The sequence below is a fragment of the Lactuca sativa genome, chromosome 8 (genome assembly GCF_002870075.4).
Source record: "Lactuca sativa cultivar Salinas chromosome 8, Lsat_Salinas_v11, whole genome shotgun sequence".
NCBI lineage: Eukaryota > Viridiplantae > Streptophyta > Magnoliopsida > Asterales > Asteraceae > Lactuca > Lactuca sativa.
Genome location: NC_056630.2, coordinates 251,054,862 through 251,082,300, shown reverse-complemented (window position 1 = coordinate 251,082,300; position 27,439 = coordinate 251,054,862). Strand labels below are relative to the sequence as shown.

General features: G+C 29.6%; 1 protein-coding gene across 1 annotated transcript; it reads left to right on the top strand.

The window, feature by feature from the left end:
• Positions 1-21,554: 21,554 nt before the first annotated feature.
• LOC111889318 (plant cysteine oxidase 5) lies at positions 21,555-26,064 on the top strand. The gene is made up of 6 exons (XM_023885452.3): positions 21,555-21,835; positions 22,447-22,830; positions 22,914-23,059; positions 23,130-23,277; positions 23,895-24,107; positions 25,764-26,064. Exons 2-6 carry the CDS (start codon positions 22,731-22,733, stop codon positions 25,880-25,882), a joined length of 726 nt encoding a protein of 241 aa, XP_023741220.1. The 5' UTR covers positions 21,555-21,835; positions 22,447-22,730; the 3' UTR covers positions 25,883-26,064.
• Positions 26,065-27,439: the final 1,375 nt, after the last annotated feature.

Below are 27,439 nucleotides of genomic sequence, written 5' to 3'. Positions count from 1 at the left end.
CACCTATTGTGTATGTCAGTCTCTAATGAATCTTTTACAATTGGGAGATTATTGGATCTATATGCTTAAGAATCATTATTGAGTGATATCGCTAATGACATATGAACATATAGGATCACACCTTAATCAAGTAGGTACTTATTGAATATTTATTAAGTATTTGATTATTAACAATAAAATATTCAACTCTTGTATTTAATTAGAGAAAAGTTATTGTTTTATGAAAACAATAATAAAAGAGAACACAAACTAGTAATTACATCATATGGTATGATTAATAGGTCATGTATAATATTTTTTGGACACTTTGGCTAACCATGACTTAACTAGTTAGTTAGCTTTCTTGGTTAGACAAACTAGCCTAACTTTTATCCCTTTCTTTGGACCATATTGTCACAACTTTTGAGAGATATGGAGGTTGCTTGTCAACCTCCATACTTTGTCTTCCACGTTCCTTCTACTATACCTTACTTCAGATTATTTTAATGTGCATCCTTTATCATGCATGTGAGTATAAAAAAGGGGTGTTGTGCATGAAAAATGGTCACTCTTTCCTCTATATAAGAAGAAGTCGTAGGTTCTTCTCTTTACTTTCATCATACTCTCTTTTGAAACTAGTTCTTAGTTCTTGGAAGTTCCTTGTGTTATCTCCTTTAGTGATTACTTGTGTTAAGTTATTAAAGGCTTAAGATACTTAAGAATACAAGAAGGAACAAGCATTCAAAAGTAAGTTAACCTTGATGGTGGATACTTGTACATAAGATCATCCTCTTTGATCTTTCCATCTTCATCAACACCCCAAAACCCTGTGGGTTCAAAAGCTACAAAGGTTGCCATTCTAAAACACCTTATAGTTGGTTTTAATATCTTTCTAACCTTTTTAAAAGGATCCTTGGTGGTTTTGCTTTTGAAATATCTTGAAAATTACTAGTGAATTTTTAAAGTTTCCAACATTTTTTATGAAAAACTCTCTTATTTTATGTATGAAAATCCATCAGATCAATATTGGCATGATAACTATTATTGTAGGAGAACTCATCCAATGGAAGATAAGTATCCCAACTCCCACCAAAATCTAGCACACATGCCATGAACATATCCTCGAGTGTCTAAATAGTCTGCTCGCTCTGTTCGTCGGTCTGGGGTCGTATGATATGCTAAAATGTAGTTAAGTACCTAAATACTCATGAAACTTCCTCCAAAACCTGGAGGTGAAACAAATATCACAATCAAATATCACTAAAACTGGAACCTGGCCAATTTCTTGACAGAAATGGTGTCCGAAATAGGGATGAAATGAGCACTCTTGGTCAATATATCAACAATGACCCATATAAAATCAACCTCATGTGTCATCCTTGGAAACTGTGTGATAAAGTTCATAGTCATCTCTTCCCATTTCCACATGGGAATGTGAAATGACTGCTTCTTGTCATGGGGTCTCTAACGTTCGGCGTTGACTTTCCGACAAGTCAAGCATCGCTCCACGTACCACACTATCTCCCTCTTCATGCAGGGCCACCAGAAGCTCAGTCTCAAGTCCTTATACATCTTCGTGGCCCCTAGATGGATTGAAAACTTTGAATTGTTTGCATCCTCTAACAATGTTTTCCTAAACCTGCTGGCAACCGAAACCCATACCCTGCCATACTGAGTCAATAACCCGTGACTATCTCTGAAAAATAATAGAATCTGACCCTCGATTCTCTATTCCTTTAAATTCTACCTCTTCAATCCCTCATCATGTGCCCCTTGATCAAATCCAACAAGGGTGATGTCACACCCCAAAACCGGAACGGCGGAAACGTTCTGAGGCGAAGGACGTCATGTACAGTATCACAAACAAAGCATAATAGTAAACAATCAACAACATCATCCATTGCATTAATAATATAATTTTAATACAAGTGTGTTCTGTATAGTCATAAGACACCAAAATATGAATGATCAAAATACGAGATGAGTCTTGAATGCTCCGTCTTCACAAAGTCTGGCATCGGTACCTGTCTACTGATGACCTGAGAATACAAGTTATTTTGAAAGTGTAGATCAGCATTTAAGCTGGTGAGTTCATAAGTATTTAGTGTCAATGTTTGTATAAGTTTACTGAAAATGTTTGTAAATGTTCAATGTAAATGTTTTTATATGTTTGAAAACTCCTACAAAATCCTATATTTTCTACTAGTATAAAAAGTAATCTTCTACCAAGACCCGATTGTTTTGTATGTTTGTTTCTCTGTAAAAGTGGATGCTTTTCCCAAATATGACTATCATTACCAAAATATAGTTTTATATTACCCTTTATGTGAGAAATCACAATCTGAATATAATGGGAAAATGTATGTGTACTGCAGTATTATTTGTATTAACTACTGAAGTAATAACTACCTTAAAACCAATGGTTTAATTTAGGTAAAATGTGATGAGGTTTTTACCATACTAACTGACTAAAACACGACGATGAAAGACGTCGGAAGAAATGACATTTGGCACCAGTAGACTTGCAAGTCCCACTGTAGCGAACAGCAAGGTGTAGGATAGTCAATCCAGTATAGATCTATACGCAAACTCATGCTCTCCCTCTAGGAGATTCTGGTTACAAAATGTGACACAAAGAAATGGTCGTTGTGTCATGAAGTAGTATCTCACATTATGTTATCTATGAATCTTGTTATAGTATACTTGTTATAGTAATAGTATTCTTTGTATAGTATTTTTCTGTATAATATTCTCTATTATAGTATTCTCTATATAGTATCTCTATTATAGTATTCTCTGTCTAGTATTCTCTATTATAGTATTCTCTGTCTAGTATTTGTATATGATAGTATTCTCCTAAACTATACCTATTATAGTTTACTAGTAATTTCTATAGTTTGAATGAATGAAGGTATGCCTTTGCTACCCAAAGGTACTGAACTGATTGATAGTACTTTTATATCTACATATGTATACATAATATATAACAGATATTTAAATGATATTCCGACAAATAACCGATACTCTCAGGCCACATCCAAACAAGGAAAAGGAAATAAAGCGAGTAATCAGTCCTAAGTCCTTTAAACATTACCTATATAACTATACATATATAGACATGCATTTGACAATATATAAGTTTAAAAAGAAGTTTTGTAAAACATTTGAAGAGTTTAATAATAAATATTGATGACTTCATGTCAATTTATAAAACGATTTAAAAGCAGTTTGGTTGACAAGACAGTTTAAATTATAAGAAATCCTTTGTTTGAAACACGGTTAAAGTATAAGAAATCCTTTGTTTGAAACACAGTTAAAGTATAAGAAATCCTTTGTTTGAAACACAGTTATAAATCATATGTGATTGATTATATAACTAATATGTTTTCTCCCCCCCCCCCCCATAAAAGCATTTAAAATCATTTAAAAGATAAGTTAAGGGGTATGAACTCACCTGTAGTGAGTGGTTTGGATGAACGAGTGGTATAGGATGCTAAGTGCCAAGTGAAGACTTGAGCACACACGGATCCTATTTATCATATAATGATACATATATGTATCTAATTAGTGTTTATAACATTTAATAATGAAATGGAACCACCTTAGGGACTAGGAAACACTTGTTCTGAAGTGTTAAACCACATAGGGTTGCATATAAGGGATGTAGGGCCTCACATAGGATTTTACGGCCCAAATGGCATTAGCCACATGAGTTTACGGCCCATGGGTTTACGGCCCAATGAGTTTATAGCCGTAAACTCATGGTAATTTGTACCAAAGTGTGTGTTAAGGTCTAATGGTCCTCCAAGAAGCGTTCTAGTTCATTAACTTAGCTCCTAGAAGAGTTTGGGGTCAAGATGGCACCATTTTAGGGGTTTACGATCAAGGTAGATGTTCTTGGCCGTAAACTCTTTTTGTTCATGCCTAATGGATGTTTTCTAAGTGTTTTTCATGTGCTTCTAGCATACAACAAGTTAAGGAAGGAGCACTTACGATATAGAAGCTTGAAAGGGTGATTAAGGTCCAAGAACACTAGTGTGTGTTCTTGGTGAAATGAAGAACACTTAAAGATCTATCAAAATGAAGTGATTTCATGGATGAAATCAATGATCCATACTAGATAAAGTATTGTATCAACAAATGAAATGGAAGGAATACTTACAATCTTATAGATCTAGATGGAAATCGGATGATAGTTTGAGAGAGAAGTTGAGTTCTAGAGTTGAAAGTGATAAAAGAGTTGAAAAATGACCAAGACTCTAATATATAGCCATGAGTTTACGGCCCACATGAGTTTACAGCCGCAAAACTCATGTTGGGGTGGCCGTAAACTCCAAATGATGGAGTTAAAACTTGATTAGTACACTAGTGGCTCAAGCAGATACTTCCTAACACCTTATCCTTGAATGTACTAGGCTTAGAACAATCAAACAGACTCTAAACGGTGCTAAAAGATGGCTGAAACAAGTCTGGATTTGATTGAATTGAATGGTTGCACAAGATAGAAATTTTCGGGTTGTCACATGTGAAGTGATAGTTATCCTCAAATATAAGTCTCGAATAAGAGTACTGATCATCTTGCGACTCAAAGCATCAACTACTACATTGGCGTTCCCATGATGATATAAGATCTCATAGTCAAAATCCTCCACCATATCCAACCATCTATGCTATCTCATATTCAATTTTGGCTTATCCATCAACTATATCAAGCTCTTGTGGTCTGTGAAGATGATACAATGAACCCCATACACGTAATGCCTCCAAATCTTGAGGGCGAAAACCACAATCCCTAGCTCCAAATCATGCATAGGATAATTCGCCTCACAAGGCTTCAACTGCTTCGAAGCGTAAGCAATCACATGATCCCTCTAAATAAACACTACTCTCAATACCATCATCGATGCCTCGTAATAAACCACAAAATCATCCATACCCTTGAGGAGGGTCAACATCGAAGACTCACACAATCTCTACCTCAAAGTCTCAAATGTCACCCAGTGTTCAGACCCCCACCGAAAAGTCACATTTTTTGTCGTCAATCGGGCCAAAAGAATAACAATCTTGGAGAAATCATAAATGAACCTCAGGTAATAACCTGCTAAGGAAGGAGCACTTACGATATAGAAGCTTGAAAGGGTGATTAAGGTCCAAGAACACTAGTGTGTGTTCTTGGTGAAATGAAGAACACTTGAAGATCTATCAAAATGAAGTGATTTCATGGATGAAATCAATGATCCATACTAGATAAAGTATTGTATCAACAAATGAAATGGAAGGAATACTTACAATCTTATAGATCTAGATGGAAATCGGATGATAGTTTGAGAGAGAAGTTGAGTTCTAGAGTTGAAAGTGATAAAAGAGTTGAAAAATGACCAAGACTCTAATATATAGCCATGAGTTTACGGCCCACATGAGTTTACAGCCGCAAAACTCATGTTGGGGTGGCCGTAAACTCCAAATGATGGAGTTAAAACTTGATTAGTACACTAGTGGCTCAAGCAGATACTTCCTAACACCTTATCCTTGAATGTACTAGGCTTAGAACAATCAAACAGACTCTAAACGGTGCTAAAAGATGGTTGAAACAAGTCTGGATTTGATTGAATTGAATGGTTGCACAAGATAGAAATTTTCGGGTTGTCACATGTGAAGTGATAGTTATCCTCAAATATAAGTCTCGAATAAGAGTACTGATCATCTTGCGACTCAAAGCATCAACTACTACATTGGCGTTCCCATGATGATATAAGATCTCATAGTCAAAATCCTCCACCATATCCAACCATCTATGCTATCTCATATTCAATTTTGGCTTATCCATCAACTATCTCAAGCTCTTGTGGTCTGTGAAGATGATACAATGAACCCCATACACGTAATGCCTCCAAATCTTGAGGGCGAAAACCACAATCCCTAGCTCCAAATCATGCATAGGATAATTCGCCTCACAAGGCTTCAACTGCTTCGAAGCGTAAGCAATCACATGATCCCTCTAAATAAACACTACTCTCAATACCATCATCGATGCCTCGTAATAAACCACAAAATCATCCATACCCTTGAGGAGGGTCAACATCGAAGACTCACACAATCTCTACCTCAAAGTCTCAAATGTCACCCAGTGTTCAGACCCCCACCGAAAAGTCACATTTTTCATCGTCAATCGGGCCAAAAGAATAACAATCTTGGAGAAATCATAAATGAACCTCTGGTAATAACCTGCTAACCTAAGGAAACTCTGAATCTCAGATGGTAACCTCAGAACCTCCTATTACATCACTGCCTTGATCTTGGCGGGATGTGGATGTATTTTATGTCATAACCACTCTCATTGATTTACATACCAAATCATAGTTTTTCTCATATATTATGGCACAATGTTAACGAATATTGATGAAATTAACCAAATTTTTAAATGTTTATAGTTGTTTATGTTGGATTAGGTGTCTAAGCTCATAACTATAATTAGTATGTACTTGACCCGAGAGTAGCATGGTCCATTTGGGACTTTTGGGTTGCCTTTACCAGAACAATCTGATAGGATGGTTATTTGAGAAAGAGGCTATTTATGATTTACTAATATATTATAAGTATAATATATTAATTGATAAATCATAATATTTAATTAGTATTGATCAAGAATTAATTTGGAATTAATTTAGTGATCAAAAGAGACTAATTAAATTAACGGGGACTGATTATGTAAATCAGTGACATATATATTGTTTGCGCTATTGATCCATAATGAGCTAAGTTTATCTAAGTATCCATGAAGAGTTAGCCCAAATGAGATATGGATCATAACCTAAGTGTATGGATTAGGGTTTACCCATAACCCTTGGATTCCTAAATTATATAAATGTTACCCCTTAGCCAAAATGGAGACACCTAAGTATTCTAAGAGAATCATAACTCATTTTAGAGTGTCTAGTCTCTCTCTCAAAGTCCTCCTTTGTTCATGGTGTTTGTGAACCATTTGAGGCATCACACTTGAGGTGCTAAGCTCTTGAAAGGCTAAAACTACAAGCTACAATAAAGAGGTACTCTTCTAACTTGACTTTATGATTTATATGTCAAAATTGTATGCTAGTTGTAGGCTTCATGCTTTGGAAATTTTATTGCATTTATGACTAGAGAAAACTTAGATCCAAAGCTATTAGGGTTGTATGTGTACCATAGGAGTGCTATAGTACACAAAACCCAACAGTTTATTGATCTTAGAGGAGGGTTTAAGAGTTGTAATATTAAAATAATAAAGACAAAATTGCAAAAATGGTCCCTGTGGTATGCAAATTTTTGGGGTTTTAGTCCAAACCTCGAGTTTTTTAGATTCATGGTCCTTTTGGAGTGGTTTGTATGTGAAAATAGTTTCTCCGAAAATTGAAATGACTATAATACCCTTGTGGTATTTATTTTTCATTTTTCTTTCATTTATTTTAAAGTTTAATATTTGTTTATTTATTTTAACAATTAAAAAAATAATAGTCTCTCTCTCTCTCGCTCTCTCTCTCTCTCTCTTCCTGCCTTAAACTCGCTGACCTCATTTCTAATACTCATATCCAAGAGAACCCAAATCAATAATCAATAGACTAAAATCTAATTGAGGTTGTTGTTGAAGGAGACAAAGCTCCATTTAACCCAGAAAGAGCTTGAACGAGCTAAAAGAACTGTATATGATTGAAAAAAAACACACACACATACAAGTACGCGTACACACCCACCTGCACCGCCATCGCTCCCAATGGTCGGTTGTAACATCCCCGTCGACCACCCCTCGCCACTACTCTCGCTTCTGTTTCTTAATTTCAGTTACCCCGATGGTGAAATACACCAAGATCTTGCAATGGGAAATCGCCATCAAATCCAGGTTACAAAGTGGTGGCTCCAATGCAGGTTCAGATTCAAACTAAACAAAAAACTCTGATTTGGAATTTACACTCTGATTTAGTACACATCAGTGTTGCTGGTAATACAACATCAAAAAATAGCTCTGGTGACCTTAGGGTTGTTGATGTCGAAGAAAGAATGGGTGGGATGGATGCCCATGCATAGCAGGCAACAAAGATGGAGGAGAGTGAGGTAATGGCGGTGGTTCGCTGTAAAAGAAGCACGGGAAGAAAGTAAGGCATCACGAGATTGTAGATTAGATGGGTGAAGTTTAAGATAAACAAGATGGGTGATGGGTTGGGGTAGAAGAAGTGGGGTGGGTTGTGTGTTTTTTTTGACTTTTTCTTTGGAAAGAGAGAGAGAGAGAGAGAGAGAGAGAGAGAGAGTATTATTTTTTTAATTGTTAAAATAAATAAACAAATATTAAACTTTAAAAAAAATGAAAGAAAAATGAAAAATAAATACTACAAGGGTATTATAGTCATTTCAGTTTTCGGAGGGACTATTTTCACATACAAACCACTCCAAAAGGACCATGAATCCAAATACCTAGAGGTTTGGACTAAACCCCCAAAAATTGCATACCACAAGGACCATTTTTGCAATTTTGTCAATAATAAATCAATGGAACTAAACAACTTTTTTTACTTATGTATTTTGAGTTGTAGTTGGTTAAAGTCTTTGTTTATAAATTGAAATGTTATCATATAAAAATAGTAATTCATTGCAATGCACACACTTCTTCCTAAGGTTAGTTAATCTATATCTATATCATATCATATCATATCATATCATCATATCATATCATATCATATCATACTATATTATAAAGGAAACATTTTTTCTTTCCACATTCATTTGAAACTCCTAACTCTTCATATTTCCATATAATATACTTAATTTATTAACTTAAGTATGTTTTTAGTTGTAAACATTATCATAAATGGAAGACTTCATGACTTATCAATATGATATATTTAATTTGTTAACTTCAATATATTGTTAAATAAATAATCTACATTAATATATCAAATAAGCTTAAAAATTTAGTGTAAAATTTAAAACCTAAAGTAAAATATCAAATAATGTTTAAAAAAATCAATATATTGTTTTTTAACATATTTAAAAGGAAAACATTAAATATAATAATTATAAAAGAACCTAAATCTATGAATCGAATTAACTAAAAGATTTCTGAAAAATATATTTTATAATAACTAAAATTCCATTAAATTGTTTTTAAATTAATTTATAATAATAATAGTTAGAAATAATAGAAACTTAGAAATTAAACTATGTTAGATTACAAATAGTTGTTGATAATTTAAATAATCATCATGATGAAATTAAAACACCGTCAATTTTTTTTAAATTAATAAATCATAACAGTAGTAAATTAAAATAGTTGACAAATATAACTAATATTATACACACGTAAAACATGAGTAGAGACTTTTAAATAATTTGATTTTAATAAGCATTATTTTATCTATTGTTCAAATTAATTATAAGTTTATATAAAATAAATGTAATAATTATTATTCTACAGTTAATGGATAGTCTACTATAAAAGTTCAATCTCTTTGAGTAGACACAGAAATACCAATCACATACAAAATTTACAAAGAAAATAAGTTTAAAAGTTTTTGTGTTGGTTTGAGGGCTTTGGACCATTTTTCAAGCCATTTTATTATGTTAAAGTTTTTAATTTGTAAGTTTGTTATATACTAATTTATTTTATTTTATTTTATTTTTCTTGCTTTAGGTATTCTTTTAAGACAATCATTGTATGTTGTGGTTGAAATTTTAATGTAAATTAGATTAGTTTCATGTTATTGATCATAGTTATGGAATGTGATATAGATAATATTTAATTAAATATTATATATGTGTATATATGTATGTTTGTGTTGCTTCAAAACAATAATCAATTAAAAATCATGGATACGTCATATTATCCATATTATCCACGTAAGTCTCTTTAAAAATGCAAATTGTTTATCTTATCACTTTATATTTTAGTATATATTTAACATTTTACGTATAATAGTAAGTGTTTTTTAAAAGTTTTCTTTTACTTATTAATACTAAATAGATAATTATATTTAATTCTATTAATGAGGAATGTGGGTTGATGTCAATAAATATTATTGTTCAAAATAGTTGAGATTATATATATATATATATATATATATATATATATATATATATATATATATATATATATATATATATATATATATATATAGTTAGTGTAAAAATATTATGTCAAAGTTAATTTCAATAACATAACCATTATAATATATATTTTTCAATATTCTAACAATATATTTTTAACCTACGTTACGCAACGTGGGGAATTCGTCTAGTACTATATTATAAAGGAAACATTTTTTCTTTCACCACATCAATTTGAAACTCCCATCACATTTCACCACATTCATTTAAAACTCCCATGACTTTTCAATTTCTTTCTAATAATAATTATAAGGTTGTTAATAACGTAAAATAAATATCAAAACTAAATTGTAATCATATATAAACTAATTTTCAATATTAAAATAATATCTTTACTTCTACTTATAAAGTTATGTTTTTTAACTTTTAACATATTATACTTAATTTATTAGTTTTTATATATTGTTGGATGCAAACCATTATCGTTTTAAAGATATATAATTTTGGAACAATTTGTATAAAATATTTACATTAATAATTTAAATATAACATTCAAGGATCAACTTAAATATAAATTTTAGTTTAACTTAAACAATCCAAAAAAAATATTTTGTAAATAGTTAAGAGTGATAAATTATAGTGTCTTTCTAATAATGATTATAAATTGGTTAATAAGGTTAAATAAATATCAAACCTTAAGTGTAATCATAAATAAACAAAATTTCAATCTTAAAATAGTATCTTTACTTCTACTTATAAAGTTATGTCTTTAACTTTTAACATATTATACTTAATTTATTAGATTTAAAACGGTGTTGTATGTAAACCATTATCAGTTTAAAACTACAACTTTTGAACAGTTTGGACAAAATACTTAAATCGCTAATTTAAATATAACATTATAGTGTTAATTTAAATATAAATTTCAGTTCCACTTAAAAAACCAAAGAATATTTTGTAAATACTTAAAAGTGATAAATTATAGTGATAAATGCAAAAACTAAATTGTAATCTCAATTTAACTAAAATATTTCATAAATATATTTTTATAATCGTTAAAAGTTTTCAAATAAGTAGCTTAAAATAACTTACAATAATAATTGTTAAAAATAACTCTATATAAATGTTTATATTGTTACCTTTAAAATCAAAAAAACAAAGTTTGATGTTTTAAATATTTATAATGATAGAAATTAAAACATTAAGCAAATAAATTTAAAAAAAATAATTAACAATAACAACAACTATAAATAACATTAAACCATATATTATATTTAATTTTATTTATGTGTAACTTACGGGTAGAAATCACTCAAACGATTGAGATTATGTAGTTATAATATATGTATATATTATCATATAATTCAAAATAATCAATATATTATATCAATTTAGTATATGAATTATTATATCAAATTTAACAAAAACGTTATTGTTATATTTAAAAATAAACATATCTTTGTAAAGACTTCAGCTATATAGGTGATTGGTTAATAAGGTTAAATAAATATCAAACATAAAGTGTAATCATATATAAACTAATTTTCAATATTAAAGTAATATTTTTACTTCTACTTATAAAGTTATGTGATGTGACTTATGAGCATTGGTTTGTCTTGCGGAATCAAAGAACACACAATGAGCATGGTGATTTCGGTGTTTAAGAGATGCATTCGATTATGTATGGTGTTAAAAAAAGGGATCTAGATCTAAATCTACATAAATAACACACACTTACACACTCAATTTTACATCTCTCAAGCACATCTCCATAAGTGGTATGAGCCCACCTTATATAGAGGTGTTTACATGTCTCTCTCTCTCTCTCATTATCTATCTCATGTCATAAGGCTAATGCACCACATGTAATTGGGTCTACAAAAGTCAAACCATTTACAAAGTCATTCATGAATAACTTTGTACCCAACATTCTCCCCCTCAAAGTTAGGAATGGATAACCCACTTCAAATCTTCCAAAATTGAGCAACTACGCGATCCGAGCCTCAAGCGTGACACATTTTGAGATGAACTTCAAATCTTCAATTCTTCCATGATTCTTCAATTTGGGTTCTAGGATGTGAAACCATACGAACCGAGCATCAACGAATGATCAAGAGCTTCTCAAACTCCAAATAACCATCATTATAGTTGAGCATAAAAACACACCCCAGAAATCTTCAATAAATCCAAGCCCATCGCGAACAAAAATCACTTCCGAATCTCCAATCACATCATTTCATAAAATTCAAAAATTCAAGGTCACTTTAGTCTTCAAGTTCTCGTAATGCGAAAAATTCAACTTCGAATTTCCATATAAATTTATCCCCCTTTTTATAATTGAAATTTGATTATAAAACCATCAAGGAAAGAGAACGTGCTCTATTCAGAATTTTTCGTGTCAAAACTCCCCCTTAACATGTGGCATAAACTTTTTGCTTCAATCCAAAAAATCTTTAATTTTTAGCTTCGTTCACGAACCGTCTTTGACAAAATTTCTCAAAAATAGGTAGAAATTGTCAATTTCAAAATTCTGCAGTGACCCGGTGTAATTGTAGTGGTGTTGATTATGATGACATGTGCGGAATTAGAAAAGATCTAGTGAATCATCATGTAAACTCAAGAATACAAGGAGTAAATAAATCTGTGTAAGCTCATATTAGATCTTGAAAGAGTATACAAATGGATCTTGTACAAATTCTCTCTCTATTCTAACACTCCAAAATGATCATTCTAAATATGAGTGTCACTCACTTCCTATACACAGGAAAGACAACTCATTTACACATCAATAAGGATAAAGCACAAATACATCCAAGAGTGAATTTGCACCCTAACATTCTCCCCCTCAAAGTTAGGATTGGATGTCCTGGCTTCAATCTCCAACGAGCTAGCGTGGTCAAGACCAAACTCCCCCTCGAAGTAACGCTAGTCTTCAAATCCGCAAATGAATATCCGACAAACCTGCTTCGAATACCCATCATTCTCCCCCTTTTTATAATCAAAAAATGATTATAAAACCCATTAAGGGTGAGAAGCGCCCAAGGAATAAACTTCCCAATACTCCTCCTTGATGTATACCAAAAATGAATCATCGAAAAAACTTGCATGGAAAAACAATCACGAAAAAGCCTCAAAAACTTTCCAAATTAGTGAAAATTTTGACTTTTTGGGTGAAAGTTGCAAGATTTTCCAAAATCCAGGTAAAAATTGTCACTTTCTGAATTCTGCAGGGACCCATTGCGCCAAAAACAATCAAATTTACGAAACTCTACCTCATTTGTGAAACTGGGCATAAAGCATAAATTCGCACAAACTGTAGGGACCAGAACTGTAAAATCTTCATTTTCTCAGAAAATAAGCCGAATTTTGAAGTTGGGTATTTGTTGCCAACTTTTCAAAACTGTAGGGGCTAAATGAGAAATTCTACCATTCTTCACAAAGTTTTACTCCAATGTCGAAGTTGGACCTTTTCTGCCACTTCAATAAAAGTTGAGGGACCAATTTCAAAAATTTGTGTTTTTTTCTTCTTCACTTCGTTAACAGACAACGAATAGTGAATTTGACCAAGAAAAGTCAAAATCAACTTTGACTTCAACTCTTGCAAATCGAGACTCCTAGGCTTCGATGCTCAGGAACAATCTTACAATAATCATCGACTCTCGATTCTACATCACCAATCCAAAATAGATTCAACACTCAAGGATACCAATCGTAAAGAGAGCATCTTTGCTTTCTTCCTAATCGACTTCAAAATTAGTCGATTCTAATAATCTCCAAAATCAAATCAACCATCGAATATCGACCATTCGCTTTCAGTCCTTCATCATTAATCATTGAATGATTGTAACACATACTTCTCTTGTTGAGACTAACCCAAAATCGATTTCACTTCTCAATCCAAATCACGATTCCAATACCCACAAATATAGTCGATGCAAAACTCGACCCCAAACCAATGATTTTTTTTTATCAAAATCAACTTCACAAAAATGATTTTAGTTGCAATCGACTCCAAAACAACTTCCAAACTGATAACGAAACTTGTTTGACCTCAAATTCATTTTCCAGTTCATCAGAATCCCAAGTTTTCGTTAGTTTGACTTTCTGTTCATCAGACGATAATCTCCAAATCAAATTCGATTTTGACTTCTGATGGACTTTCAATGCTTCAGTCGATTAATAACAAAACATGCGATATGATTTCGATTCATATACACATTCAATGGATGCGAACTCAGATCAAAAATTTCAAGAACAATTGATTATCAAGATATATGATGATTCAATGGTACAAGTAAGTAAAGCATGTGTACTATACAAATGAAAACAGAGACTTGAATTTCATCACCAAGTAATTAGACTGAAAACTGATATAAAGGCTTTATGGATCACGATTATGAAATAAATGAAGAATTGGGCTCAAGATAAATTGGACATGAACAGCAATCAAAACATTTGAAATTGGGATTCAGGATCGATGAACAGTAATACGAAAATGATTGGGCTCAACATTTGGATTTATGAACAGTAAAATTAAATCTTTTGGATTGGGCTTGATCTAAAAAAATATTGTTGGATCACCAATGGTGTTGAAACGAATTAGATCCAACAAGACAAATCGATCAAAAAAAACACAAAATACGAATCGAAATCATGGACGTTTTGAAATCCATTTGAGAATTTGAGATACCTTTTTGATGAATGGAGATCCATTTTCAACGAACAAATCAAATTTAGAAGATCTTGGTTCTTTTGTTGGAACAAGAAAATCTCCAATTTGAACATTGTACCACCCATTATGCGAGATGTACAACTCGTTCTTCGTGTTCTTTGTGTTCTTCATCGATCCAAGAACATCTTTAAAAGAACCACCAACACATTTGGTTTTTGACTTCAAATTCAATGCAACATTTGGAGATTGTTGCTTTGGAACCCAAATTTGCTTCACGGATTTCGGATTCACAACAACATTTGACGTTTTTTGTGAATAAACCCGCTTGTTCTTCCTTTTAATCTTCTTCTTCTTTTTCTTTCTCATTTTTTTTGCATTTTGAAGACTTGATTTCATGAACAAACCCACTTTCCACAACTTCAACTTTGTGAGTTTGAATCAAATCTTTTGGAGTTTGATACTTATGATTTTCTTGGATCACCGACTTCCGATAAGGAATCATTCCTTCAAACGAATCACAAGAGCACAAAATATCATCGGTTTGAACTCCAATTGAACAAAAAAAAATTCATCTTGAGAATCAAATTGAACTCCTTTATCGTGAACATCATGATCATCATCAAGAACACCTTCCCGAGCTTCACGACAGTTTGCATAATATTCAAATTTATTGCTTCCATATTTGCATTCAGCATGAGGAATTCCTTTTATGACTTCTCATTCTTTCTTATTTCTTGGTCTCTTTTGATATGTTATAACCAAACGATCAAACAAATCTTTGGTTTGAAAAATTGGACAACTAATTAATTCTCCAACTTCATTCTTTTCTCCATTTACAACGAGATCACATTCACTATTCAAACCAATAGTCAAGCTATAAAGAAGATATTCAAAAGTGTATTCACCTTGAAAATCTTTACTTTGTATCATCCGTTTCTCCATAATTGCTTCTTTACTTTTGAATCAAATGATATGAACTTGGGTTTTCTAGAGAGAGAAAGTGAAAATCAAGAAGATCTCTAGAGAGAGAAAGTGAATATGAACCAAATTCTAGTGAGAGAAAGTGGTACAAACAAGTATTCTAGAGAGAGAAAATCGAATTCTGGATCAAATCAATGAAAAATTCGATTTCTAGAACACAAACACTCTCTAAACACGATGATCAATAAGAACATGAAGAATCAACAAATCTAGATTGCTACCTTGAATCAATTCTTGATCAAATCAAGAACATCCGCTCTGATACCAATTGTAGTGGTGTTGATTATGATGACATGTGTGGAATTTGAAAAGATCTAGTGAATCATCATGTAAAATCAAGAACACAAGGAGTAAATAAATCTTGTTAAGCTCTCATTAGATCTTGAAAGAGTATACAAATGGGTCTTGTACAAATTCTCTTTCTAGTCTAACACTCCAAAATGATCATTCTAAATATGAGTGTCACTCACTTCCTATTTATAGGAAAGACAACTCATTTACACATCAATAATGGTAAGCCACATCCAAGCGTGACTTTGCACCCTAACATTATGTTTCATAACTTTTAACATATTGTACTTAATTTATTAGTTGTAATATATTGTTGAGTGTAAACCATTATCTTTTTAAAGATACAATTTTGGAGCAATTTGTATAAAATACTTAAATTATTAATTTAAATATAACACTAAATGGTAAACTTAAATATAAATTTTAGTTCAACTTAAACAACCCAAAAAATATTTTGTAAATAGTTAAAAGTGATAAATTGTAGTGTCTTTCTAATAATGATTATAAGTTGGTTAATAAGGTTAAATATCAAACCTAAAGTGTAATCATAAATAAACTAAATTTCAATTTTAAAATAGTATCTTTACATCTTCGTATAAAGTTATGTCTTTAATTTTTAACATATTATACTTAATTTATTAGATTTAAAATGTTGTTGTGTGTAAACCATTATCAGTTTAAAGCTACAACTTTTGAACAGTTTGAACAACATAGTTAAATCGTTAATTTAAATATAACATTATAGTGTCAATTTAAATATAAGTTTCAGTTCCACTTAAAAAACCAAAGAGTATTTTGTAAATACTTAAAAGTGATAAATTGTAGTGATAAATGCAAAAACTAAATTGTAATATCAATTTAACTAAAATATTTCTTAAAAATGTTTTTATAATCGTTAAAAGTATTCAAATAAGTAGCTTAAAATAACTTACAATAACAATAGTTAAAAAATAACTCTATATAAATTATTATATTGTTACCTTTAAAACCAAAAAATAATGTTTGACGTTTTAAATAATTATAATGATATCAATTAAAACATTAAGTAAATAAATTTTAAAAAATTAATTTACAATAACAACAACTATAAATAACATTAAACCATATATCATATTTAATTTTATTCATGTGTAACTCACAGGTAGAAATCAGTCAAACGATTGAGATTATGTAGTTATAATTGATGTATATGTTATCATATAATTCAAAATAATCAATATATTATATCAATTTAGTATACAAATTATTATATCAAATTTAACAACAACGTTATTGTTATATTAAATATATATATATATATATATATATATATATATATATATATATATATATATATGTAGAAACTTCAACTATATATGTGTTTCTGTGCAACGTACGGGCATTCGCCTAGTATCTATTATAATAAAGGCCAAAAATCATTGAACCTCGTTAATTTGAAACTCCAACTCCAACTTAGACTTTTTCTAATTTATGTCTATTTATCATTTAAAAATTAAAGTAATTGATGAGTACAACTCAAAAGTTTTTATCATATAAATATTAATTGGTAATGACTTTCTTGTTTTCCTCTAATTTGTATGCATTTTAGCTATATGAGTATTATATAAGTATGTTTTGTTCACAAAAAAATATGTGTTTGAAGAGATTTTTTATTCAAAGAAGAGTTGGAAAAACGAGTTTTGCCGCATTAATGGCTAATGCAACACAAATTTTTCATAAGATAATAGTCTTTCTATATATTAAATGTATGTTGATTTCTATATTTTTTTTTTTGTATGATATGTAAGATTTTAATAAGTTTATTTATTTCTTTATTTATTTTGATATAAATGTTATAATAGATGTTGTATTGTTTGTATGTTATTAAATGTTGTAATATATATATATATATATATATATATATATATATATATATATATATATATATATAGGATCTTTTGCGAACCAATATTTTCCCATGAACTTTTTTCATGTGATTTGTTTTTAAAAGTTCGAACTAAAACATTAAGTCGGTCATACATAATTGCATTCGCGAAAAAAATCTCGAAAAAATGTGCATACATGAAAAGTGTGTATATGCAAAAACATCAGAAGTACATATGTTCGTCAAAAACAACTTTTATATATGCACATTATTTTTTTGTTTTTTTTTTTTTTTTTTGCGAATACACATCTATATAACCTACTTAATGCCTTAAGTCAATTTTCTTTACAAAAATAAATAAATAAATAAATAGCATTAAAAGTTTCATGGAGTTCACGAGAAATATATTGATTCACAAAAGATATTGACTTTATATATGTATCAACATACATTTAATATACAATTTACACAACTTAAAACGGTCAATAAATAATCACAAGTTTTTGTATCTATTTTATAATATTTTTTTGTTATATATAAAAAAAACAAGATACAGTTTATATACATTTTACACAACTTAAAACAGTCTATAAAATGATCAATTAATGGTCGACATAACCAATTATTTAAAAATATTACGCTTAATAATAATATATGTTAACTATAGGTTTGCGTTGCTACTAATATTGGTTTTTATCAAAGTTCTAAATAGCGTAACGCATAACTTGGCGACAATGTCAAATCTCAAGTTTTTCTGAGTCTTGACGATCCACGTCGTTTGTAAGCCGTGACATAAGGCGACAATTTTATATATAATTAATATTTTTATTTGTATTTTTAACTATTATTCATTTTTATACACATATATGAGTTAAGGTAGCGTTTTGATAAAGATTGACAGCATGTACAAGTCTTGGAGCTATAACGTATTATGACGGAGCCATGTAGGTGTTTTCTTAATAAAGTTAAATAAATATCAAACCTAAAATGTAATCATATATAAACTAATTTTCAATATTAAAATAATATTTTTACTTCTACTTATAATGTTATGTTTCATAACTTTTAACATATTGTACTTAATTTATTAGTTTTAATATATTGTTGAGTGTAAACCATTATCTTTTTAAATATACAATTTTGGAGCAATTTTTATAAAATACTTAAATTATTAATTTAAATATAACACTAAATGGTAAACTTAAATATAAATTTTAGTTCAACTTAAACAACCCAAAAAATATTTTGTAAATAGTTAAAAGTGATAAATTGTAGTGTCTTTCTAATAATGATTATAAGTTGGTTAATAAGGTTAAATAAATATCAAACCTAAAGTGTAATCATAAATAAACTAAATTTCAATTTTAAAATAGTATCTTTACATCTTCGTATAAAATTATGTCTTTAACTTTTAACATATTATACTTAATTTATTAGATTTAAAATATTGTTGTATGTAAACAATTATCAGTTTAAAACTACAACTTTTGAACAGTTTGAACAAAATAGTTAAATCGTTAATTTAAATATAACATTATAGTGTCAATTTAATTATAAATTTCAGTTCCACTTAAAAACTAAAGAATATTTTATAAATACTTAAAAATAATAAATTGTAGTGATAAATAAAAAAACTAAATTGTAATATCAATTTAACTAAAATATTTCCTAAAAATATTTTTATAATCGTTAAAAAATTACTCTATATAAATGATTATATTGTTACCTTTAAAACCAGAAAATAATGTTTGATGTTTTAAATAATTATAATGATATAAATTAAAACATTAAGCAAATAATTTTTTAAAAATTAATTTACAATAACAACAACTATAAATAACATTAAATCATTCAAACGATTGAGATTATGTAGTTATAATAAATATATATGTTGTCATATAATTCAAAATAATCAATATATTATATCAATTTAGTATACAAATTATTATATCAAATTTAACAACAACGTTATTAATGTTATATTTAAAAAAACAAATATTTGTAGAAACTTCAACTATATATGTGTTTCTGTGCAACGTTCGGGCATTCGTATAGTATTTATTATAATAAAGGCCAAAAATCATTAAACCTCATTCATTTGAAACTCCAACTCCAACTTAAACTTTTTCTAATTTATGTCTATTTATCATTTAAAAATTAAAGTAATTGATGAGTACAACTCAAGAGTTTTTATCATATAAATATTAATTGGTAATGACTTTCTTGTTTTCCTCTAATTTGTATGCATTTTAGCGATAGGAGTATTATATAAGTATGTTTTGTTCACAAAAAAATATGTGTTTGAAGAGATCTTTTTATTCAAAGAAGAGTTGGAAAAACGAGTTTTGGCGCATTAATGGCTAATGCAACACAAATTTTTCATAAGATAATAGTGTTTCTATATATCATATGTATGTTGATTTCTATATTCTTTTTGTATGATTTGTAAGATTTTAATAAGTTTATTTATATATTTATTTATTTTGATATAAATGTTATAATAGATGTTGTATTGTTTGTATGTTATTAAATGTTGTAATAGATGTTGTATTGTTTGTATGTTATTAAATGTTGTAATATGTGTGTGTGTGTGTGTGTGTATATATATATATATATATATATATATATATATATATATATATATATATATATATAGGATCTTTTGCGAACCAATATTTTCCCGTGAACTTTTTTCATGTGATTTGTTTTTAAAAGTTCGAACTAAAACATTAAGTCGGTCATACAAAATTGCATTCGCGAAAAAAATCTCGAAAAAATGTGCATACATGAAAAGTGTGTATATACAAAAACATCGGAAGTACATATGTTTGTCAAAAACAACTTTTATATATGCACATTTTTTCTTGTTTTTTTGCGAATGCACATCTATATAACCTACTTAATGCCTTAAGTCAATTTTCTTTACAAAAATAAATAAATAAATAGCATTAAAAGTTTCATGGAGTTCACGAGAAATATATTGATTCACAAAAGATCTTGACTTTATATATGTATCAACATACATTTAATATACAATTTAAACAACTTACAACGGTCAATAAATAATCACAAGATTTTGTATCTATTTTATAATATTTTTTTGTTATATATAAAAAAAACAAGATACAGTTTATATACATTTTACACAACTTAAAACAGTCTATAAAATGATCAATTAATGGTCGACATAACCAATTATTTAAAAATATTACGCTTAATAATAATATATGTTAACTATAGGTTTGCGTTGCTACTAATATTGGTTTTTATCAAAGTTCTAAATAGCGTAAGGCATAACTTGGCGACAATGTCAAATCTCAAGCTTTTCTAAGTCTTGACGATCTACGTCGTTTGTAAGCCGTGATATAAGGCGACAATTTTGTATATAATTAACATTAACTATTATTCACTTTTATACGCATATATGAGTTAAAGTGGTGTTTTGATAAAGATTGACGATATATACAAATCTTGGAGCTATATAACAATCTTTTTAGAACCTTAGTTTTTTATTAATAAATATTTAATGATAAATTGTTAAAAATTATTATTTTAAGTATACAATTATATTCTCGGAAAACGTGAGGATTCGTGACACATAAAATAGAAACCCAAACAATTATTATTATCATATTCCTTTTCCAATATTTCGGTATCTTTTCCAACCACAGGGACCATTTATGCAATTGTGTGTATAAGGAAGCAAAACCTCGTTCCATCACGCACAATACATGCTTATATAGTACTGGCAGTGGCATCCTCGTGAACGCAAGTCAGAAGAAGGGCAAACCTGTCAGGTGGTCAGCAGTCTGATCGCTGCCGGAATCCTCCAAAACAACGTACCATACGCGACAGATCTTCAGGTTTACTCTTTTCATCTTTTCACATAATCCCTCAATTCATCACCATCGCCATCACCATCGCCATCGCATCGCCATCGCCATAGCCGTATTGTTTCCTCACTATGCGTTGCCAAGGTACTCTCCTCTCTTTTCCATCCGCACACACTGCGTTTCTTGTCGCCAGCTGTTATCATCAATCAATTGCTAATTTCTTTAATCGTCAATCAACAAAACTGTGTGCGTAAGATCGAAATTTCAGCGTTAATCGACAATTAAGCTCAAAGGGTTTCTCTTCAGATGAATTCTGTTATTTGAAATTGATTAGACGCTTGTTCGCCTCTGGATGAATGTTTCTCATTGTACGCCCAAATTGGAATTTCCAAAATTGGTTATCTTAAATTTGTAATTTAGGTCGCTGAGTGGATGACGTTCCAGTCAGAATACAAAATTGATGATGTCTGATTTAAAGTTCACAAAATTGATAAATCTTATATTTCCAAATCGACGAAGTAAGATTCTGTTTGTGTAAGGGTTTCTGGTTCGTGGTAAAGTACCAAATTTGAAACAGAACTCTATAATTTTCTTCACTTATTTTGCTTTCATTGGAAAATTGAAGAACCTCTATCTTTTTCTTTTCGTGGATGTCGATTATTGAGTTGCATGAGGGTTGAAGATCTCGTCATCAACCTCCATGGATTTCCTTTTCACTGTGACTTATCAATTTGAATTCTGTTTTCCATATGCAGTGGCACAAACATGCAGCGCCTTATCATGTGATGGAGATGTGCATACACTCGGGTCCAAGTTCATTGACATTTTAAAATTCAGTTATTAACAAACTCTGACTCCAGTTTCCTACACTAGCTTTTCAAAAGCACTGAAGGGTCTTCTGTGCTACTAGAGGACCCTTCTGTCAAAACATTCAACCTGTTGCAGTAGTCTAGATTCCTTCAAAGGGGGATTTTGAATTGAAATTCTGGTCAAAACTCAAAAGTCAAACAGAGTTATTTGGTGGCAGTGTTGTTAAATCATGCCAGCAATACAGAAGCTTTATAACGTTTGCAAAGTATCTCTATCTCCCAATGGGCCCGTGTCAGAAGATGCTCTTGAAAAAGTTCGTGCTCTCTTAGGTAGGCTCCATTGTTTTCTTCTTGAATTATATTTCTACTTTCAATCTCTTGATGCATTTTGATTCTTTTCTTTTTTGTTGTAGATAAAATCAAGCCTTCTGATGTTGGGCTTGAACAGGAAGCCCAATTAGTGCGTAGCTGGACTGGGCCCGTTAATGAGCGCAATGGTGGCCTCCGATCTTTGCCACCAATTAAATATATTCATATTCATGAATCTGAAAGCTTTTCTGTGAGTTAAAAGTTATAATAACATATTAACACATTGTTTTCCATTTTATATGAATTATGTAATTTTGTAGATGGGGATATTCTGCATGCCATCTTCTTCTATCATTCCTCTTCACAATCATCCTGGAATGACTGTGTTAAGCAAGCTTCTTTATGGATCAATGCAAGTTAAATCCTATGATTGGCTTGATGTACCCTTGCCTTCTGATATGTCTGAAGGTATGTATATATAGATACACACAACAAGTACTACAAATATTATTTAGGGCTAAATAACTCTTTCATTTCTTTTTATTACATATTGTATTTTTCAATCTTTCTGTTATTGGGACACAATACTTTGGAAAAGATACAACTAAACAAATGCACCTTGTTGTTTCTTGCATTTAACCCTATTATTAACATGTAAATATCCAATTCATACAAAAAACATATGCACAAGATGCTATAAAAGTATAAAACATGTTTCATTTCTTCTATTTATATGGGTTTGGCGATAAAAAAAGAAAGATATTATTAAAGAGTGAACCTATCTGTGAATGCTAAAAAAAATCTATCTCCAAGAAGTAGAATGATGATGTATATTAGGTCAAATAAGATGCTATTCACTATTAAGTTACGTGATTGTGATTTAGCATTAAACGTTTTCCTTTTGTATATATATGAGAAATAAAGAAATAGCACATGAATTAGTGAAACTCATCATTGACTAGGTTTCGATAGTCAAATGGTTTCCACTTTTTTTCTTTATTTAGTTTACTAAGATGCGTTCTTTTTATATTTTATTTGATTAGAATATGGTTTTGGTAATGTGTTTTACGTTTTTTTTTTGGTAGATGCAATAGCAAGACCTGCAAAGCTTGTGAAAGATGGAGTGATGAGTGGACCTTCTAGAACAACAACATTGTATCCAACTAAAGGAGGAAACATCCATTGTTTCAGAGCAATAACTCCTTGTGCTATTTTTGATATATTGTCACCACCTTACTCTTCTGAAGATGGGAGACACTGCACTTATTTTAGGAGGTCACTTGGAGGAAACCTACCTTGTAAGTCATCTTTTTTGTTTCAAAAGTCAAATAGTCAACAACCGTAATTCTTTTTCTTGTTTTGATCTATTTAGATTATTTAAATCATTGACAATTCGATTCGAAAAGGGACAAAGATTTTTATTTGTTATGGTAATAAAATGTAGTCTTTTGTGTTAAAGCTTGACTTGGATAATGATGTAGAACTAGGAAAAAATTTGAATTTTCAAGATTTCTATTTCCATTAGTGAATTACCAAATTGGCCTATGTGTTTCAAGTGTCATTCTGTAACCTCGATTTGTTCACTTAATTATTTTCCGTAGATTTAATCATTTTACTTTTTTTTACTTCAAAAAACCACTTTCATCATTTATATCGGTTTTGGTGCTTAACTATTTTCTATAGTGATTGAATCGTTATACCTTCTTTTATTATTATTATTATTATTATTATTATTATTATTATTATTATTTTACCTTTTTAAGAAAATCAATTTTAGGGTCACTCAGTTTTGATATGCAAAATATGGAAAACGTACTTTCTCCATTTTATCTTTCTACCCGTTGAAATAAAGTAAAATTTTACTGGATTTTTTTTTTTCTGGAGTTGAAACTTGAAACTATCAAGTGCAAAAAGTTTCAGTTTTTACAAATAAATACTCAATACCCAAGTAGAGATTTTTTTTTCTTGATTTAGGCGCTGAACCTTTATTATAATTATTATAAAAAGAATGGTTCAATGGCTAAATAAATAGATAATATGTTGAAAGTACATTCTGCTTTTTCTATATAACCTTTTTCGAAACCCAGGAAAGATGGTTGTTTTAACCAAACTTTCTCCTTTTCTTTTTTAATTCTTATTATTCAAACCCATTTATTTTATTTTCCAAGAATTAATCACTTCTCTCTCTCTCTCTCTCTCTCTCCCTCTCTCTCTCTCTCTCTCCTGTGTTTATTACAATCGGCTATTGATTGTGTATTTAGAACTTTTTAATCCTAATTTTTTAAATTTGTTATTGTTGTCATTTACAATGATTGGTTTCCTTTTGTTCTTATTACCATACTTTCATTGTTATTAACATCTACTAGAAAATGCTTCATGCTAAAAACTGTACCCCACTTCTAGGTCTTTTCAGAATTGTTGACACAATTTAATGCATGAAATAATATACTTTCACAATTTAAGGCATTGTAGTTTGAAAAATCTATCCATTTCTAGCAATGCACTTTTAATACTTTTTCTTATAATAGCAGTAAAAATTGCTTTGAATTGGACGATATTGCTATAATTGGGTAGATTTTGTTTAAAGTACAAATTTGTATCAAAAAGAATTGTAATTAGCATCCTATAATAAACAAACCATTGATTCCATTTAACCTTTATATCATGCTTTAAAAAATCTTTAAAAAAAAGTTCATGCGAAATGTAAAGTTCTGAAGTCATATGTCTGACCTCAAAAGTCAAAGTTTCCTATAGATTTATAGTTTATCTTGGCAATAGCTTATTAGGGCTAAGTCTTTCATTGCTATAATTTGGTAGATGTTTTAAAGTACAATATTGCAATAGAAAGAAATACACAAATAGAAAGTAGGATGTTATTATGATAAACAAATCAAATAAAGTACATTGCTATTTCGTGCATTTAACCCTTTTGTATTATATATTCTGGTTTGAAGGTACGATCGAGGTAGATGGAGAAACATTATCAGAAGTTTCATGGTTGGAAGAATTTCAACCTCCGGATGATTTTGTGATTCAAAGGGGTCAATACAAAGGGCGTGCTATCAAGCCTTGAAAAAAAATTAAAACTTTCTTATTTTGCTTTGAATCTTGCATTTAAAACTATTTTGGAGGATGCATTGAGGTGAAATAATCCAACTTTAATTATGGTAAAAAGATTTAGGCAGGATTTGTATATACATATATAATATTTTACCTAGTGTTAGACCATCAAAGCATGATTGAATTTTAGAACAACTGTATGCTTTTTTTTTTTAGTTATTGGGTTAACCTCGTTAAATAGCAACCTAATTTTTTTATTTGTCTTATGGGGGTTGAGTTTTTTTCATCCCATCAAGGTCAATCAGTCAATTTTTTTATAGGTTTGAGTATAATGTCGCAATGCCACATCAGCACATTAGACTGTCCGAACCGGTAAAATAAAAAATTGACTGATTAATTTACATAGAATTTTGAAAGTACAAGGACTTTTTTTTTATGAAAAAATCCCATAATAAGATAAACTAAAATTAAGTTTGCTATTTTGTGGCATTAGCCCTTTTGTTTTATTTATGATTTGGGGTTTTGATTAAAGTACCAAGGTTACTTTAAGGTGCATTTGATTAGGGGTGAACAAGACTACCGAACTTTTCTGATCAGAACTGGTACTGGTACCGTTTATATTAATATGGGGCGGTACTCGTATTTTAAAATCATGAAATTTAGGATTCGGTATCATAGCTAGTATTAATAACGTTCGGTTCAGTTCTTGGTATTTGCTTTTTCACCAATTTTGGTACTCGGGATTCTTGGGTTGGTATCGGTTTTGTCCTAAGATGATAGATGTTAAGATTTGGATAATTAGCATTCAGTATTTCAAAAAAATGGGTTGTATATTCTGGACAAGAAAATAAACTAGTTCTTTATTTCTACAACAATTCCGAATTGGTGAGAAAATACTTTTAAAATTTAAAAAAAGAAAACAAAAAACAAAACAAAAACAAATACAAGGTAAATACTATATAAAGGTTTAATTTGATTGGAAAATAGTAATATTAGTCCTTTCAGAATTAACAATTTCAAATATAAATAACGAAATTCTTTGTACAAATAAGAAAAAATAATATACATTGTATATTTAAATCAGCCAAATAACTAATTCTATTGTTCTCGTCAGACAATTCCAACCTTTTTTTTTTTTTTTTAATTGAGTAAAAAAATAGGGTAGATAGTTTTTCATCTTTAAATCTATTCTATTTTTTACCTCATTTTTATTTCCAAAAAATATGTTTTATTCTTCTAACTTATATAAATTGTCAAACACGTCTTTTATTAATTTGGTTTTAACAAATATATACTCTATATTTTTTTCATTACAATGATATTAAATAAATAAGATTATATTTATAACACTTAATAATAAGCTTTTGTGAAATACGTTATTGTGTTTTAAAATTTCAATATGTATATAAATTTTAATATGAATTGATAAACAAAAACAAACTTTATATTTATAATTAATTAATATAATTTAATATATAACACAATATTATAAGTATTAAATATTACATTTAAATTATAATTAATAAATAAAAAAAACCATAAATATATAAATATATAAAAAGAGGGATGA